The 14,889-nt window shown below is 41.4% G+C and overlaps 1 protein-coding gene across 2 annotated transcripts in view; it reads right to left on the reverse strand.

The window, feature by feature from the left end:
- Window positions 1–9,988, reverse strand: part of fbn1 (fibrillin 1) — a 48,533-nt gene extending 38,545 nt beyond the window's left edge. The window contains exons 1-7 of one of the 2 annotated variants that reach the window (XM_057347599.1): window positions 9,835–9,988; window positions 9,469–9,672; window positions 8,530–8,612; window positions 7,934–8,032; window positions 4,623–4,718; window positions 4,442–4,537; window positions 2,086–2,283 (exon numbers count right to left, since the gene is read on the reverse strand). In XM_057347599.1, coding sequence (XP_057203582.1) covers window positions 2,086–2,283; window positions 4,442–4,537; window positions 4,623–4,718; window positions 7,934–8,032; window positions 8,530–8,612; window positions 9,469–9,656 — 760 coding nt within the window. In that variant the 5' untranslated portion in view covers window positions 9,657–9,672; window positions 9,835–9,988. Of the gene's footprint in view, window positions 1–2,085; window positions 2,284–4,441; window positions 4,538–4,622; window positions 4,719–7,933; window positions 8,033–8,529; window positions 8,613–9,468; window positions 9,688–9,834 lie in introns of both variants that reach the window. The other variant, XM_057347598.1, reaches the window with a different exon arrangement.
- Window positions 9,989–14,889: the final 4,901 nt, after the last annotated feature.

Consider the following 14,889-nt stretch of genomic DNA (forward strand, 5'->3'; position numbering starts at 1 on the left):
CAGAGGAAATGCTTTAACTACACAATAGATGCATTGAAATCAGGATGCATAATTCAAAACAGCAGTGCGAATAGACAACATCAGCATTTCTTTTGTATGTTCTTTGTAAGACATGTATTGTAAATAACAAAAGTCTAGGACCACATTTTGTGAAAAAAACACTTGAAGGTGTTAGCATTTTGAATAACAAAGTTATGAGGTAAAATAAAAAGGAAATATTGCTATTTTATTTCTAGGTCACAAATCAGAAATGGCAGATTTACGTGATGTTGTCTGTAACATTCTCAGATCCCATCAGGTTCTGATCATGTTTGCTTGAGTGCATATGAATGTCATTAAAGCACAAGAAGAACACACAAAATCCCCAAATATTCATAAATTCATTTAACGTTTCACTCAATTTCAAGTCAAAAGCATCTTAAAATGTTTCATGTAATGCGCTGTAAATTGTATCAACGGCATAGTTTATACGCACACACACACACACACATATAATAGCAGACAGGATGAGATATGGGTGTACAGCAGCACTTATTGATAAAGAGGAGACAACAGAGAAAAAATATTGAGGTTTTAAGTAAAAAAACAGAATCATTTGAAGAAATAGTGTGAGAAAAAAAAGATGTAGGCTTGACACAAAAGTGAAAAACCCCTGCCCCCCCAAAGTGTGCCTCACACAGCCAGACGATAAAAGAATTTACACAGCTGGAGGAATTACAGTAAGAGCCAAATGACACACACACACACACACATTTAAACTGAGCTGAAATGAATCAAAAACATTTCCACACTACAGCCATTAAACTACAGCCTCTAAAAATACCTCAATCATCACACATTACATCCTCACAGCACACATGAGCAAATTTCACATCCACACAGCACACATCACCGGGGTTTTTCCTGCATAGAAAAATTGGAGGCGGCCGCCTCTGTCAAATTTCGTGCCGCCTCAAGCTGCATTCAGATTACAAGCCACAAAGCAACATGATCCCATTAATTTCAATGGAGAGCTGGCGACTTCCGGTGACACGAGCAGTCGCAACCGTTTGCGACCGGATGGGCGTGCCTAGCAACGCGACAAAGTTGAGAAATCTTCAACTTCATGCAAATGAAGAGCGACTTTCAGAAGCGACAACCAATAGGAAGATGGTAGAGCTAACGTGTATATTTTAACGTAATATTTCCCACACCTAATCCTAACACCTAATGTTAGTGGGGAATGGGGGAGTCATAATTTGGCAGGGAGTCTGTTTTCGGCACAACACCGGCCTCAAATACGGGTAGAAAATAGCCTATTACTTATTGATTTTGATGTTTTTGAATGTAAAAACCACGCGAACGTCATAAGTAGACCTCATACAACAGTATAAAACAATATAAAAGCCCAGTTCATCACACCTTTAAATTAACGTGGCGGACATGAATGTATACTGTTCAATCTGTGCAGTTGGCTCGTTGAATCAGCGTTATATGGCACACAGCGAGTTCGCCAGTATGAACGCACATTGCGATCAGAACGACTCGCAAACAAATGACTCCTTTGAACCGATTTGTTTAAACTTTTTAGTCACTAGCGAATATAAAGAATCAGTGAATCATGCAAACCACAAGAGAACGCAGAATGTGAATGAGCTTTGCAAATTTAGTAAGACTGGTTAATTTAGTTGGCTATTGTGGGCTGAAACGTTAGTTGAAAAGCATAAAAAGCTTTATTTGATTTAAAAACATTTCTGTTTGGTTGAATAATAGTAATGTTTTATATATCTTAATAATTGTCATTTTCATCTAATTTTTATGTTTTAATATGTAAATTGTTTGGTTAATCCACTTACAGGTACGGTGTGTGTGTACAAGATAAGGATTGCACCACCTCCACCTCGTTTTGAGCCAGGAAAAACCCTGATCACTGCACATTTTCACATCACATCATCACAGCCCACATGAGCAAAGTTCACATCCTAACAGCATTACTATGTGTTCTAGCAGTTTATCCTCGTTTGTATGACTGCTAGCATTCCAACATGAGAAAGAAACCCCCAGTTTTGACTGGATCAGAGCTGGCCCGCATGTGTGTGCGCTTACCCTGGCAGGCTCCAGAGCGATGATTCGGGATGAAACCCCTGCGGCACGGGTGTGGTTGAGCGGGACACTGTTCACACGGGTGACCCCAGGCCCGACCCACCGTAGCGCAACACAGCGTCTTGGTGCACACAATCCCTGTCAGCTGGCCTTGACACATCTGATTACTGACAGACGCAAAACAGGGCCCAGTTCTGTAATCTGAAAAACACACACAGAAAACATTACAGACAGGAACACATGGAGAGCAACACTTGAGCGTTGTCTGGGAAAGATTTGACTATCATGTTGTAGCTGAGGGTCATCTGGAACAGTGTGTGTGTGTCAGACAGATTCACAGTTCATTTAGAAGACTTCAAAGAAACCAGCTTACAAAAACACATTTAACACACTAACACAAATCACAAACACTATGTTTGTGGAGGAATTTCATATTTACCGGAAATTCAATCATGACAAATTTCTCAAAACTGACTACACTCACATTTCAAACGAAAACTGTGAACTGTGTAACAATAAACAGATGTGTTCTCTTCTCTTGTTTACAGTTCTAGAGACGTTCTTCTGTATGTGAGATGTGAGAAGAAAAGTGCTAAATAAATACACTCAAACTGAACAACATTTAAAGATGAATTCTACACTATTTACACCACTTGTTCCCAAATACATTAGCAAGCACATGATCAGAAACACGACCTGTCCAGTAACCGTCAGATAATAAGCAGGATGATTTTAAACACGCATCATCCATCATTGGAGTCAATCATAACAAAGCATTTCAATAAAAGACTTAAAGGCAAAGCTGTAAACAGTTCATGTATTTCTAATTATCAGAGAGAGAGAGAGAGAGGGGAGAGAAAGTAACTCTTTCTACACAGTCTGTTCATCGGCCTCACGACATGTCTTTACAATGTTGATCAACTCAAAACCGCTTCATGTGTATAGTGATGTCATGTGTGTGACACTCCCAGCACTGCTCTTGACATCTGTGAGTGATGGAACACGCACACGCACACGCACACGCACGCACGCACACGCACACACACACACACACACACACACACAGGCAGAACAACTTGTGCTTGACTCATTATGAAACTCATGATCCCTAGCAGTTCATCAGCTGAATAAATCTTTGGGAATGTTGCTGTAGTCACACACTATGCCTCTGAATCCAATTAAACAAACATTTACAAAAATGTGACTAGAAAAAAACATCAGTGCTCAGGTTGTGTGCAACTGTTTCTAGAAGGTTTGATTCAGCTGACGGTGAGATCGTGTTTTAGGGGAACAGACAGACGGGGTCATCTGTTGTCCTATCAGGTCAATGCTGTTTGGTCGCATTTGTTTTTGATTATTTTTAAATGTGGATCAAGCGGATGGATGAACACAGACATTTGGACAGAGTTCACACCTGTATTTAGTGCTGAGCATTAGTGATTAGATCAGCTCAGGCAGGTGTTGATATCAGGTGTAAACAGAGAAAGAGCATGGGTCATTTATTAGAAACACAGCACATGCACACCTATTAAGAACAGTTTGTTAGGTTTCAAATGAAATCGATATATAGAAAGCAGATACAGTGCAAAAAGATAAAAGTATTGTGTCAGACATTAGTGGATGATGTCTCTAGTTCTTGTGAAGATCAAAACCTGTGTGAACTTGAGACTTCATTTGTAAGAAAAGCTCAGTTGCTGCACTTCACTTGGATATTTTCACAGATTTAAGTCTGACACAAATTAACAAATTCTATTTGGTGGCATGAACACACACACACACACACATGTAAAGTACATACATGTAGAGACGTCACCATGTATATTGTGCTCATGTATCAAGCCAATCAAACACTCCGACCTTGTCTGTATCTGAAACTGCAAGAACACACACACACACACACTAGTCTGACAGATTGAAATAGCTTTAAAATGAATTACAAAGTATTTAGCTGTAACTCCAGTAAACTATTTTGAGATGTAAAAAGTTCCTGCAGGAACAGCATATGTTCTGAGTGTGTCATAAAGACATGTTTTACTTGTTGTTTGGCACAAATATGTATTTAAACAAATCCAGCAACAAACAAACAGAACGATTTGTCTTGTTTCACAAACACATCTGCAGCTCATACCAGTGACACACACACACACACAAAGTTGTTCTGGGTGGATGGTGAAGTGACTTCTGTCTGTTGTTTCTGAACACGTCTGTGTTCACCACTGCTCTAGATACAGTCAGGTACAACACAACAAAACACATAACAAAGGGTGTGTGTGTGTGTGTGTGTGTGTGCGTGCGTGCGTGCGTGCGTGCGTGTGTGCGTGCGTGCGTGCGTGCGTGTGTGTGTGTGAGTGTGTTTTACCTCGTTCACACTGAGCCCCAGTGAAGCCATAATTACAAAGACAGCGATTTGGAGCAACACACCGGCCTGCGTTGAGACAGCCAGACTCACACACCGCTAAAGACAAACAGAGACAATCTCACTAAAATCAGTGTGTCAGTACAGATGATGAGTGTGTGTATGTTATTATGGGATGCCTTACGCTGGCCGCAGTGAGCTCCACTGAATCCTTTCTGACACAAACACGTCTCCTCCAAACATGTGCCTCCATTCACACAGCGGATATTACAGTTCTGAACTGAAGAAAAACATTACACATTAGTGAGCCCCCTGCTGATTAGTGAGCACACACATCAGATCCCATCACACACATCAGATCCCATCACACACATTAGATCCCATCACACACATTAGATCCCATCACACACACATCAGATCCCATCACACACATCATCACACACATCAGATCCCATCACACACATCATCACACACATCAGATCCCACCACACACACATCATAAATAAATATATGGCTTGCTCTGCCTCGGAGTGCCTCCATGTAGCGCGTCCACGACTTCACGTACTCTGTAATCACATTGGAAAGGTCACGTGTGACTTACAGTTTTTTTCAACTGCTAACAAGCATTGTTCAATACTGAAGCCACATTTTCAAAACTCTTCACACAGTCTGCATTACCAACATGACTGTTGGCTAAACACTTCATCTCATCTCCAAAACTCACTCCGACCAACAAAGCACTTCATCTATGTCTCAAAATAAGCTCATTCCAACATAACACTGACAACAACTCTCATTCAGAAAACATACATTTCATTCATAACATACTGACCTAAAAAACACTAACAACAAGGAGCATTACAGAAATGATGAACTTTATTAGTATATGTTGAATTATTTGTCTCATAAATCAGTCTTTCAAATAACTAATTTTCACTAAAATGAATATACTACAGCATTTTTAATCAGTCTTGTTACATGTGCTGACAGTAAGTTTTCTTTGTTTATACAGTAGTACTTCATCTTTGAAAGTTACAGTACAAAGGTGAAAAGAGGAAAAACGTTCCAGGTGATGATAAAAAAATAAAGAATAAAAATGAATTCAACACATCAACAAAAGTACAGTGAGGGATCTAGTCGTCCCTCTCTCTTGCATTTGGCCGCAAGTTCTCATCAACATCACATCTGATGTCTTCTCTGGCCATCGTGGAAAATACTGACTGGAATGTCTAATTCAGTTACAGTATCATCAAAGGATGCTTGTCTCACCTGTTGTTCTGTCAGAAAATTTGTACTATTGATGCAACTGTTGAACACGGCAGATTTGGTTGCACCCTTAGACCTCTCTCAAAGAGAGACCGTGATTTACTACATGGTCAATAATTGTTGCTCTTATCTCATCAGAGATTACGGCTCTTGGTCTTGGTCTCCCTCTCTGAACCATTCTTCTTTGATCCATATTTCCTAACAAAATTTCCAAGCTATCCCCTTAATAAATACAGTAAATCATGGTAATGAGACTAAAGCAGATCACCTGAGTAGGATTTCAGCTAAAATTGTCTATACTTTACGTAAAATAATGACTGCAGAAATGCAATTGTCATCATTCTGTTTTAAAAGTGTTTTTAAGCATTTTTAAAGCAGTGTGCTAGCAATTGAAAAATGTGCTGTAAATTCATAGTGTTTTGCAGGTTGTGGACTATGAATGACGAAAGTGTTTGTGAATTTTGAAAAATGTGGTCACTGAATGCATTTTGTCTGAAAGCAATGAAAAATGAGTCACAGTTTGGACTGCACAGACTTGTGTTTTGCTGAATGTGTGAAGAGTTTTGAAAATGTGCCTTCAGTATTGAACAATGCTTGTTAGCAGTTGAAAAAAATTGTAAGCAGAAGTTCCGACCCAGTGTTTATGAGTGTGGAGAAAGAAGACCGTTCAAAAGTTCTTGGATGTTGAATGACACGTTATATGTGCAAGATTATTGTTTAAAGGGGTCATATGGCGTGTTTTTCTGTGTCTTTGGTGTGTTATAAGTTGCTCATGCATGTATTAGATGTGTAAAATTGCAGAAATGAAAGTGTGATCTAAAATTGAATGCTCACCCAGACCTGCCTGAAACGCCTCGTGTAGCCACACCCCCACAAATCTACGTCAGCTGGTGGTCTGATCTGAGTAAGACCGCCCAAATGTATACTCAAGTAAGGTGGGCGTACCTGTCAGTACAATTGAAGAGGAACCTGATGTTCCAAATATGGTCAGAGGCGTCACATTTCCCTCACACGCTTGCAGTATTCCACCAATCACTACTCACTGGTGAACTGGCCAATCATAGCACACCTTGCTTTTCAGAGCCATGAGCTTTGTCAAAAATCTGCGCGTTTCAGAGAGGCGGAGCAAAGAGGAGATACAAACATGCACGATATGTGGAAAATACAGCGTTTTTGAACCTTAAATTGTGTATACACATTGCATTACATCTAAAACAAACCATAATATTCCTTTTAGCCGTGTCATATGACCCCTTTAAAATGGTCAGTTCATGTGCAAATCAGGGATGTTTAAATCTTTTGAAATCTACGACATGCGTGACCTTTCCAACATCATCGCGTAATACGGAAGCCGTGAACATGTATCACGGAGGCAATGCAAGCCGTGTATTTATGTTAGAAAAGTATATACTGTTTTCTTGGATAATGACCAATTGTTTGGCTAGACAACACCCTTATTCATCGGCTGGTGTTGTGTAGAGCCTTTTGAAGCTGCGATGAAATTGAAATTTGGACCTTAACCAACAGCCCCCATTGAAGTGCATTATATGGAGAAGAACCCTGGAAAGCTCTCCTCAAAAGCCTCAATTTGTTGTCGACAGAAGAAAAAAACACACGGACGGCATGTATGAAATGGGTGAGTAAATTACTCACTGAGTTATAGTGAACTACTCCTTGAACCCATATGATTTGACCACTAGGTAGGGGGAGCATGTACATAGTGCGTGCGAACCTTGCTAAACAAAGGTTTCAGAAACAACCATCAAACAGAAGCAGTTGTGTCAGAAATGGAACTGGACAAAAACTATGAGCGCTTTTCCACCATCGCGCCGAATCGTTCTCGTTGCTTGATCGTTCCACTCCGTGCTGATCCATGCCAGCCGGTACGTAAATGGTTTCATTTAGCACCGCAGGGCTGATAAGGGAAATTTTTAGAATGTAAACACAAATGCATCACGTGTTGCATTGGTAACACAAGAGAATGAGCTATAATGCCTCTGCGTGCATTCATTAGCATTTCAAGCCAAGAACATGTTGTAATCGTGCCGTTTCGAACCTGGAAACATAACTGTAACCGTTTCACACTGTGCTTAGAACGGTTCGGACCGATGGTGGAAAAGCGTTCTATGTCATTTCAAGAAACAGAAATTGAAAACAAAGCTTGATCATTTCTGACCCTAGCAGTGTAACTGACACAGCAGTATTAAGACTTAAACAGAGTTTTAGTACCTGATTTGGTTCCACAGGAGGGTGAAATCTGACCATTCGGGCATGAGCACATATTAGGTCTGGAGCAGAATCCATCACCACAGGAGCTACGGCAAATCGCTAGGAAAAACAGTTTCTTTTATTGACTGTGATTATTACTTGTATCCCTGTATCTTGAAGTTCACATGCACATTCATTCCAAAGTATGTTGAGTAACAGACAGTTGACTTTCAGTCATTTAAACAACATCAATAATCACGTAAACACAGTTTATGAAAGGTCAAAGAATCTGGACCATTGTGACTCTCTCCAGTGAACTGTAAGCACCGCTGACCTTCACATGTAAACAACATCACCCCACCCACCACGGCGCAAAGACTGCAGACCGCCAAAATCACACAACACAATATGCACAACAGCTTTCCTGCGCGCTGCTATTCTATTCTATTCTATTCGAGCACAAAAGAAAAAAACAAGCGTGAACTAAAAATGAAGTAAACCAGTCGCCACACATGATGGCTTTTCTCATAAAGCTCTAAGCATTCCTGCCAATAGCGTGTTTGCAATATCTTCTACTGGACCAGCACACATCAAACAGGAAGTTGATGAGGACTTACGGACAATGCACTGGTTTCCCCCGGTCAGGGTCTTCCATCCGGGACAGCAGTATGCGTGGTGACGAGAGCCGCACACATTCGGCCTGCACAAACAAAAAGCATGTTACACTTCACAAAATCACAACGAACTTGGCCTGCTAACATACAGTAACTTCACATGACTGAACCACATACTGACTTCATCTAAATATTTACCATTTTAATGTGGATTTAATACAGAATATGTGATTATGACCTGTTTTATTGGGATCAGCAGTGCATGACACACCAGACAAATATGCAGCGTCTCTCCAAACAAACACCAAACAACAAAATATATTAAAAACAGCAGCTCCTGCTGGTCACATACACCAATTCCTAATGTCATGTGAAATTGTCGCAGCTGTGTTCTGACTAATGACTCTTCCAGTAAATGACTTTTCCAGTGGTTCTGGGTTACAGTTCATTACTGGAAAATCATTGAAGAATGAAGAATGTTCTCACAAAGAGCTGATCTGAGCTGAAGAAAACATGTAAGTTACATTCACTGGATTCAGCAGTTAATTCATCTGCATGACTTTCCAGCTCGCTCAGTTTTATAAATCCCAGATATTTCCAGACAGCTGAAGCCCTGAATCAACTTTTCTCCAGTCAAGAAAGACTAACTTTATTCAAACTACATCACTTAGCATCTGTTTATGGCTGGAAAACACTACAAGACTTCTCAAATCTGAACAGATTTTTTTAAACTAGACATCACACACTTGCAGACTTTTAGAAAGTTTCAGATAGAAACACACTAACTGATCAAATCTGCAGACTGGCGCACACTTTCTGCAACAAGTCCAGACTGAAAATCTGAGCAAAAGTCTTGTAGTGTATGTTAGCCTTTACTGTGCATTCCATATTCAACGCTTTAAAGTGTAAGGTAAAGTTTACTATAGTAAAGTGATGCTTTACCCCTTCAGAACGTCCTGTCCGCCGCCCCGCCGCTTAGATCTGCTCGCTTTCGTCTGCTCTGCTGTTCTGTTTGCGCTCGCCACAGGCATCTGCGCAGCTCCGTCTGCGCCCGCGTCCAGCGTCTGCGCAGACACACACAGCGACACGAGCGCCGAGAGTCCAGCCGCGAACGCGAGCAGCCTCCTCATCCTGCGCGCGCTCCCGCTGCACGACCAACAACTTACATAAATAACACAACCATTACAACATACACTTAATAAACATGAAAAATATGTGTACCTATGCTTTTCTGTGGAATCCGAGTAAGAATAACACACGAGAGTAACTTTAAACGCAGAGAATAAAACTGAGGTAAAGTTTCTGTACCTCCGGTAGATGATGATGAAGATGATGAAGATGAGGTAATAATCCAACACGCGTTGAAAAACAAAGGCTTTAAAGTGTCTGGTAAGAGCTGTCAGGCTGCGGAGAGAGTGAAGAAGTTGCAGATGTGGAGCACACAGCGTTGCAGGCTGAATAATGCACGGCTGCTGCTGCTCAGCCTCTCACTCAAATCTCGTCCAGTAGCAGCTGAGAACCCTCGCGATATCCTGCGCGAATTACGCTTAGTTGGACCTGGTACATAGAAATCGTTTACTTACACATTTATTTCACTATTTATTTTAAATTGAATAACATTGTAGTTTTTGTGATAACACTGACATGCCTTATATACCTAAATGTAAAATGTTTTTCGTTAACCGTTTGAATGTCCTTAGAACTTAGTTTATAGTAAAATTCAAGTGTTGCAGTCGTGTTTTTTATCTAACCGATTACCATTTACCATGATAGCAAAACCAAATACACGGTTTAACTATAGTAATCATGAGTTTTATTTGTACACCATAGTTAATTTAACACAACAGTTGGATTTGTTTCTGATGAACTAACGTTTTTCAGTATGTACATGTAGGTATGCAGCTAACGTAGGTCCCATCGGGAGCGCGCCTCATACTTGCGCTGCAGCATCATCTCTTGTCCTCGTTCCCATTGACGTTTGGTTCGCCGCGGGAGCGCGCTCGTTGGCAGCGCCTTCACTCCTGTAATAAGAGACCCGAACAATACACAATGAAAGAAGATGTGAAAAATGTTTTGAAATCAAACAACACAATATTCAAGCACGGTTTATATTCAAGAGAACACGGGGTTACATTAGAAGAGGACATAGCATGTAGTGGCCAGGCCTGTGACATAACAATATACTGTATGTCTACAATGTTACAGTACAGTGTCTTAACAGTCGAGATGAAGGGTCAGTGTACATTCTGGGAAAACATTGAACTACAAGGATTGCTACAAGAAAAATAACAAAGATAAAAAAACTTGCACGGATGAACTGATTACCACAAAATGAATCATGTGAGCTCACAAAGTAAATTGAGTACTTTTTATTTCACGAGCTTTCTGGGGGTGTTTTAGGCTATGCTGAGAGTAACTCAACACAAGAATGTTCTCTAGACCAGTGGTTCTCAAACTGGGGGGGCCCAAGATGGATCCAGGGGGCCGCAGATTTCGTGGCCTTAGAAATGTATCATACATTTTATGCAATGAAACATCAGAAAAACAAGACCACCAACCAAAAGAACTGAAGTTCCAGCATTGTATAACCGAATATGTTTTTAGTTTAATTAAAATTCTAAGTTTAAGATATAAGTCATTATTTGGTGGGGGGCAAAGTGATGCACTCTACACAAGGGGGACCTTACAACAAAAAAGTTTGAGAACCACCGCTCTAGAACACTGGGTTGTTGTTGTGACACCATTAGATTATTAAATACTGTAAGGAGGAATGAATCGTCCCGCAGCCATTCAATGATCCGCATCTCCCTAAACCAGAGTCCATCCAAGAGTGATTCAGTGAGACGCTGGAGGATCACACCCAACACTCACTGGACACAAGTGCACTCACGTGTCTGCTGTGAACGCTGTTTGAAAGTCAGACAACGTTTAAGCATCACAGATCCGGATGCTTGAAACAACGTTTGAGTTTTATGTGAATATTGTGTGTGTTATTGATATTGTTCTTCAGGGGCCGGTGGTTTGTGTCAGGGTCTGGTAGCGTGTCGGCTTCAAGGCTGATAAAAAGCACACAAGGGTTTGCAGTATTTCTCTGTGTGTTTACTTTCTCTTGGGCTGTGTGTGCTATGGCTAAAACAGATGGGCCAATATACTGACCTACTTTTCAAAGGAATTCATCTCTCTCTCTCTTTGCACGTGACTCAGTAATGGCGTCCCGGCCTCATGCAGATGGCAGACGGATGGAGGAGCGGAGCGGGGTGGGGCGTCTAACTCAAACTTTCTCACACTGTTTATTGTCTTTGGCTCAGGAGCGTGCGCGTCTCTCTTTATTTCCGTTGGACTCAATCAGTTTGACTCTCAGACAGTGGAGGATGAGACACCTGACCTGATCACCGAATCAAAGATGATAACGACAGTTCACATCCCAGAACATTCAGGTGCCCATCAGCAGAAGAATTCTGTGTGAGGGATGTGTGTTGATGATGTGAACCTCAGGGTTTTAGAAGAGCACCTCTCACCCCATAAGCTACAGTCCCTGAAACGCAAAACAGCTCATTCATGAATCTAGCATGAATGTTGCTTTTGCTTTACGTTGATGAAACGTTAAAGAATGTCTTTCTGATCTGGATACCACATCTCTGACCAATTTTCTAGATGTTTTTGCAGGATGCTTTCGGGACGGCCTGGATGTTTTTTTTTACTTTGCGCTCTTGGAGAACTCTTGGCAGAACAGTCGCTCTTGGGGAGTTTCACTACTGTTCCAAGAGTTCTTCATTTAGACGCTCGCTGTTGGTCTGTGCAGTGCCAGACTCTCTCTAACCTTTTCCAGACCGATAGCTCACTCGATATCAACAGTCCTTCTCATCTTGTGGGACTTTTCTTTGATCAAAGCCAATTACGCTTCTTCAATATTCAGCAGGGCAAAAAACAACAAATGACGGTGAGATTGCGTGCGACTGGTTTAAATCAACGAGTTTATTTTAATATCCCTTGATCTACAAGCTGGCGTGGGATCTCAAATCAACGTCCAGAGAACACAAGCAGAATCAATTGACGTGAAATGTCACAAATGAGACAAACAAGTGTTTGGTGTTGTGTCGCTGTGGATAATCAGAATCAGAGATCTGCAAACAGATGAGAATCACAACACGAGCTGTTTTGTGTTAGAGAAGGCATTCATGATATTCATCTGTGTGTGTGTGTGTGTGTGTGTGTGTGTGTGTGTGTGTCGGGCCGCAGGGAAACATTCTTCACATCTAGAGCTCGATGAAGTGTTTGTGTGGCTCATACGTGCAGTCACATGTGCTCTCACACGGCTCACTATCACTGGACTGATGTTGTGTTGATGTCTTCAGAAATCTAACAGCATTCGTTTCCACACTCTTCTGCTCCCAAACCTGAAAGAGAAAAATGCACATCATAAACATACAAATTCAACCCACCAAAGTCACCGGAACACAGGAAAGATTTATACAAATACTTATGGTTTCCTTCATCGCATGTGAATAACCCGTGTGTGAGACAACTGGACAAAAAACAGAATCATGTGTGATCATCACTTCTGTCTGTTCAAAACTTATTAACTGATTTTGTGTATGTGTGTGACATCTATAACGCAACAGTGTGATGTCACAGTCACTCACTGACTCACACAGACTCGCCCATCACACATTAAACACCCAAGAAAAATAAAACCACCCACTCAATGATGTCACACACACACACACACACACACACACACACACACACACACACACACACACACACACACACACACACACACACACACACACACACACACACACACACACACACACACACACACACACACACACCCACACACACACCCACCACACACCAGTATGGTTTATTATCTCNNNCCGTGGGGACAGTCCATAGGCGTAATGTTTTTATACTGTACAAACTGTATATTCTATCCCCTATCCCTAACCCTATCCCTAAACCTAAAGATCATAGAACACTTTTTGCATTTTTAGATTTGTAAAAAATATTGTTCTGTACAATTTATAAGCTTTTGTGCCCATGAGGACCTCAATTTTGGTCCCCACAGTGACACGAGTCCCCATGTGTTGGTGTGTATTCAGGTTTAGGTCCCCACCGGGATATACAAACATGAACACACGCGCACGCACACACACGTAAAAAGCACCAGGTATCTTGTTGTTTCTGTCATGTGTAATGACTCCTGAAAATAAGAGCTTCACTCACACACACACACACACACACACACACACACACACACACACCTCATTCAGCCGTAGGCCTGAATATTTCTCAATCTGTGTCACTGTTGGCTGCATTTAAAGATGCGGCTCATTTCATCTTCTGTTAAACTGACAGCATTACACACATCACATCTGTGTCTGAGTGTGTTTGTGTGCGTTTATTGTCGACAAACAGAGCAGCATGTGGTTATCTGCAGACTGACATATATAGTTTTATATTTTGAGATTCTACAGCGGGACTCTTACAGACGTGGAGGCCGGTGAAACTCACACACTTGAACATCCCATCTCAAAGTGTTACTACCTCAGGTGGTGCATGATGGGAAATGATGCCACTTCTCCTTGAGATGTTTAGCACGAATGCTTTTGGAAATCAAACATCTGAAGTCTCTTCAGGGGTCTTTGACTCAAAGGAATGAAAGGAGCCACAGTTGAGTTGAATGCAGTGTTAGAACCGACCTGTTGAAAGACCTGCTCATCATACTGGACAGAACTCAGTGTAAAAACATTGTAAACATTGAGCTGTTGAAGATTAAAACCAGAAGATCATGAATACAGCAGCCGTGTGCCGATGAGCGTCACCAAACCTCTGTTCCCAGCCTTCACTTGTCTCACTGTCTTCAGTCTACAACACACAGATGAGATTGAATCTGTCAGAGTCGGCCTGAGGAATTCTGGAAAGCCCCGCAAACACTGAGGTCTGCCAGCGCAACCACGCCAACACACACACGCGCACCCGCACACATACAACACACACACATGCACACAACACGCACAACACACATGCGCACACGCACAACACACATGTACACAACACGCACACAACACACAGACATGTTGGGTTTCCATGTTTTATGGGGACATTCCATAGACACAATGGTTTTTATACTGTACAAACTGTATCTCATATTCCCTCCCCCTAACCCTAACAATCACACACAACTGTCTGCTCTTTTACATTTTCACTAAAGTTCATTCTGTATGATTTATAAGCTCGTTTCCTCATGGGGACCAAAAAATGTCCCCACAAGGACAAGGGTTTTGGATATTGCCATCTTTGTGGGGACATTTTGTCCCCATACCGTAGGGTTTACCCTTCACACACACACACACACAC

This window comes from Triplophysa rosa, linkage group LG12, assembly GCF_024868665.1.
Source record: "Triplophysa rosa linkage group LG12, Trosa_1v2, whole genome shotgun sequence".
Taxonomy (NCBI): Eukaryota; Metazoa; Chordata; class Actinopteri; order Cypriniformes; family Nemacheilidae; genus Triplophysa; species Triplophysa rosa.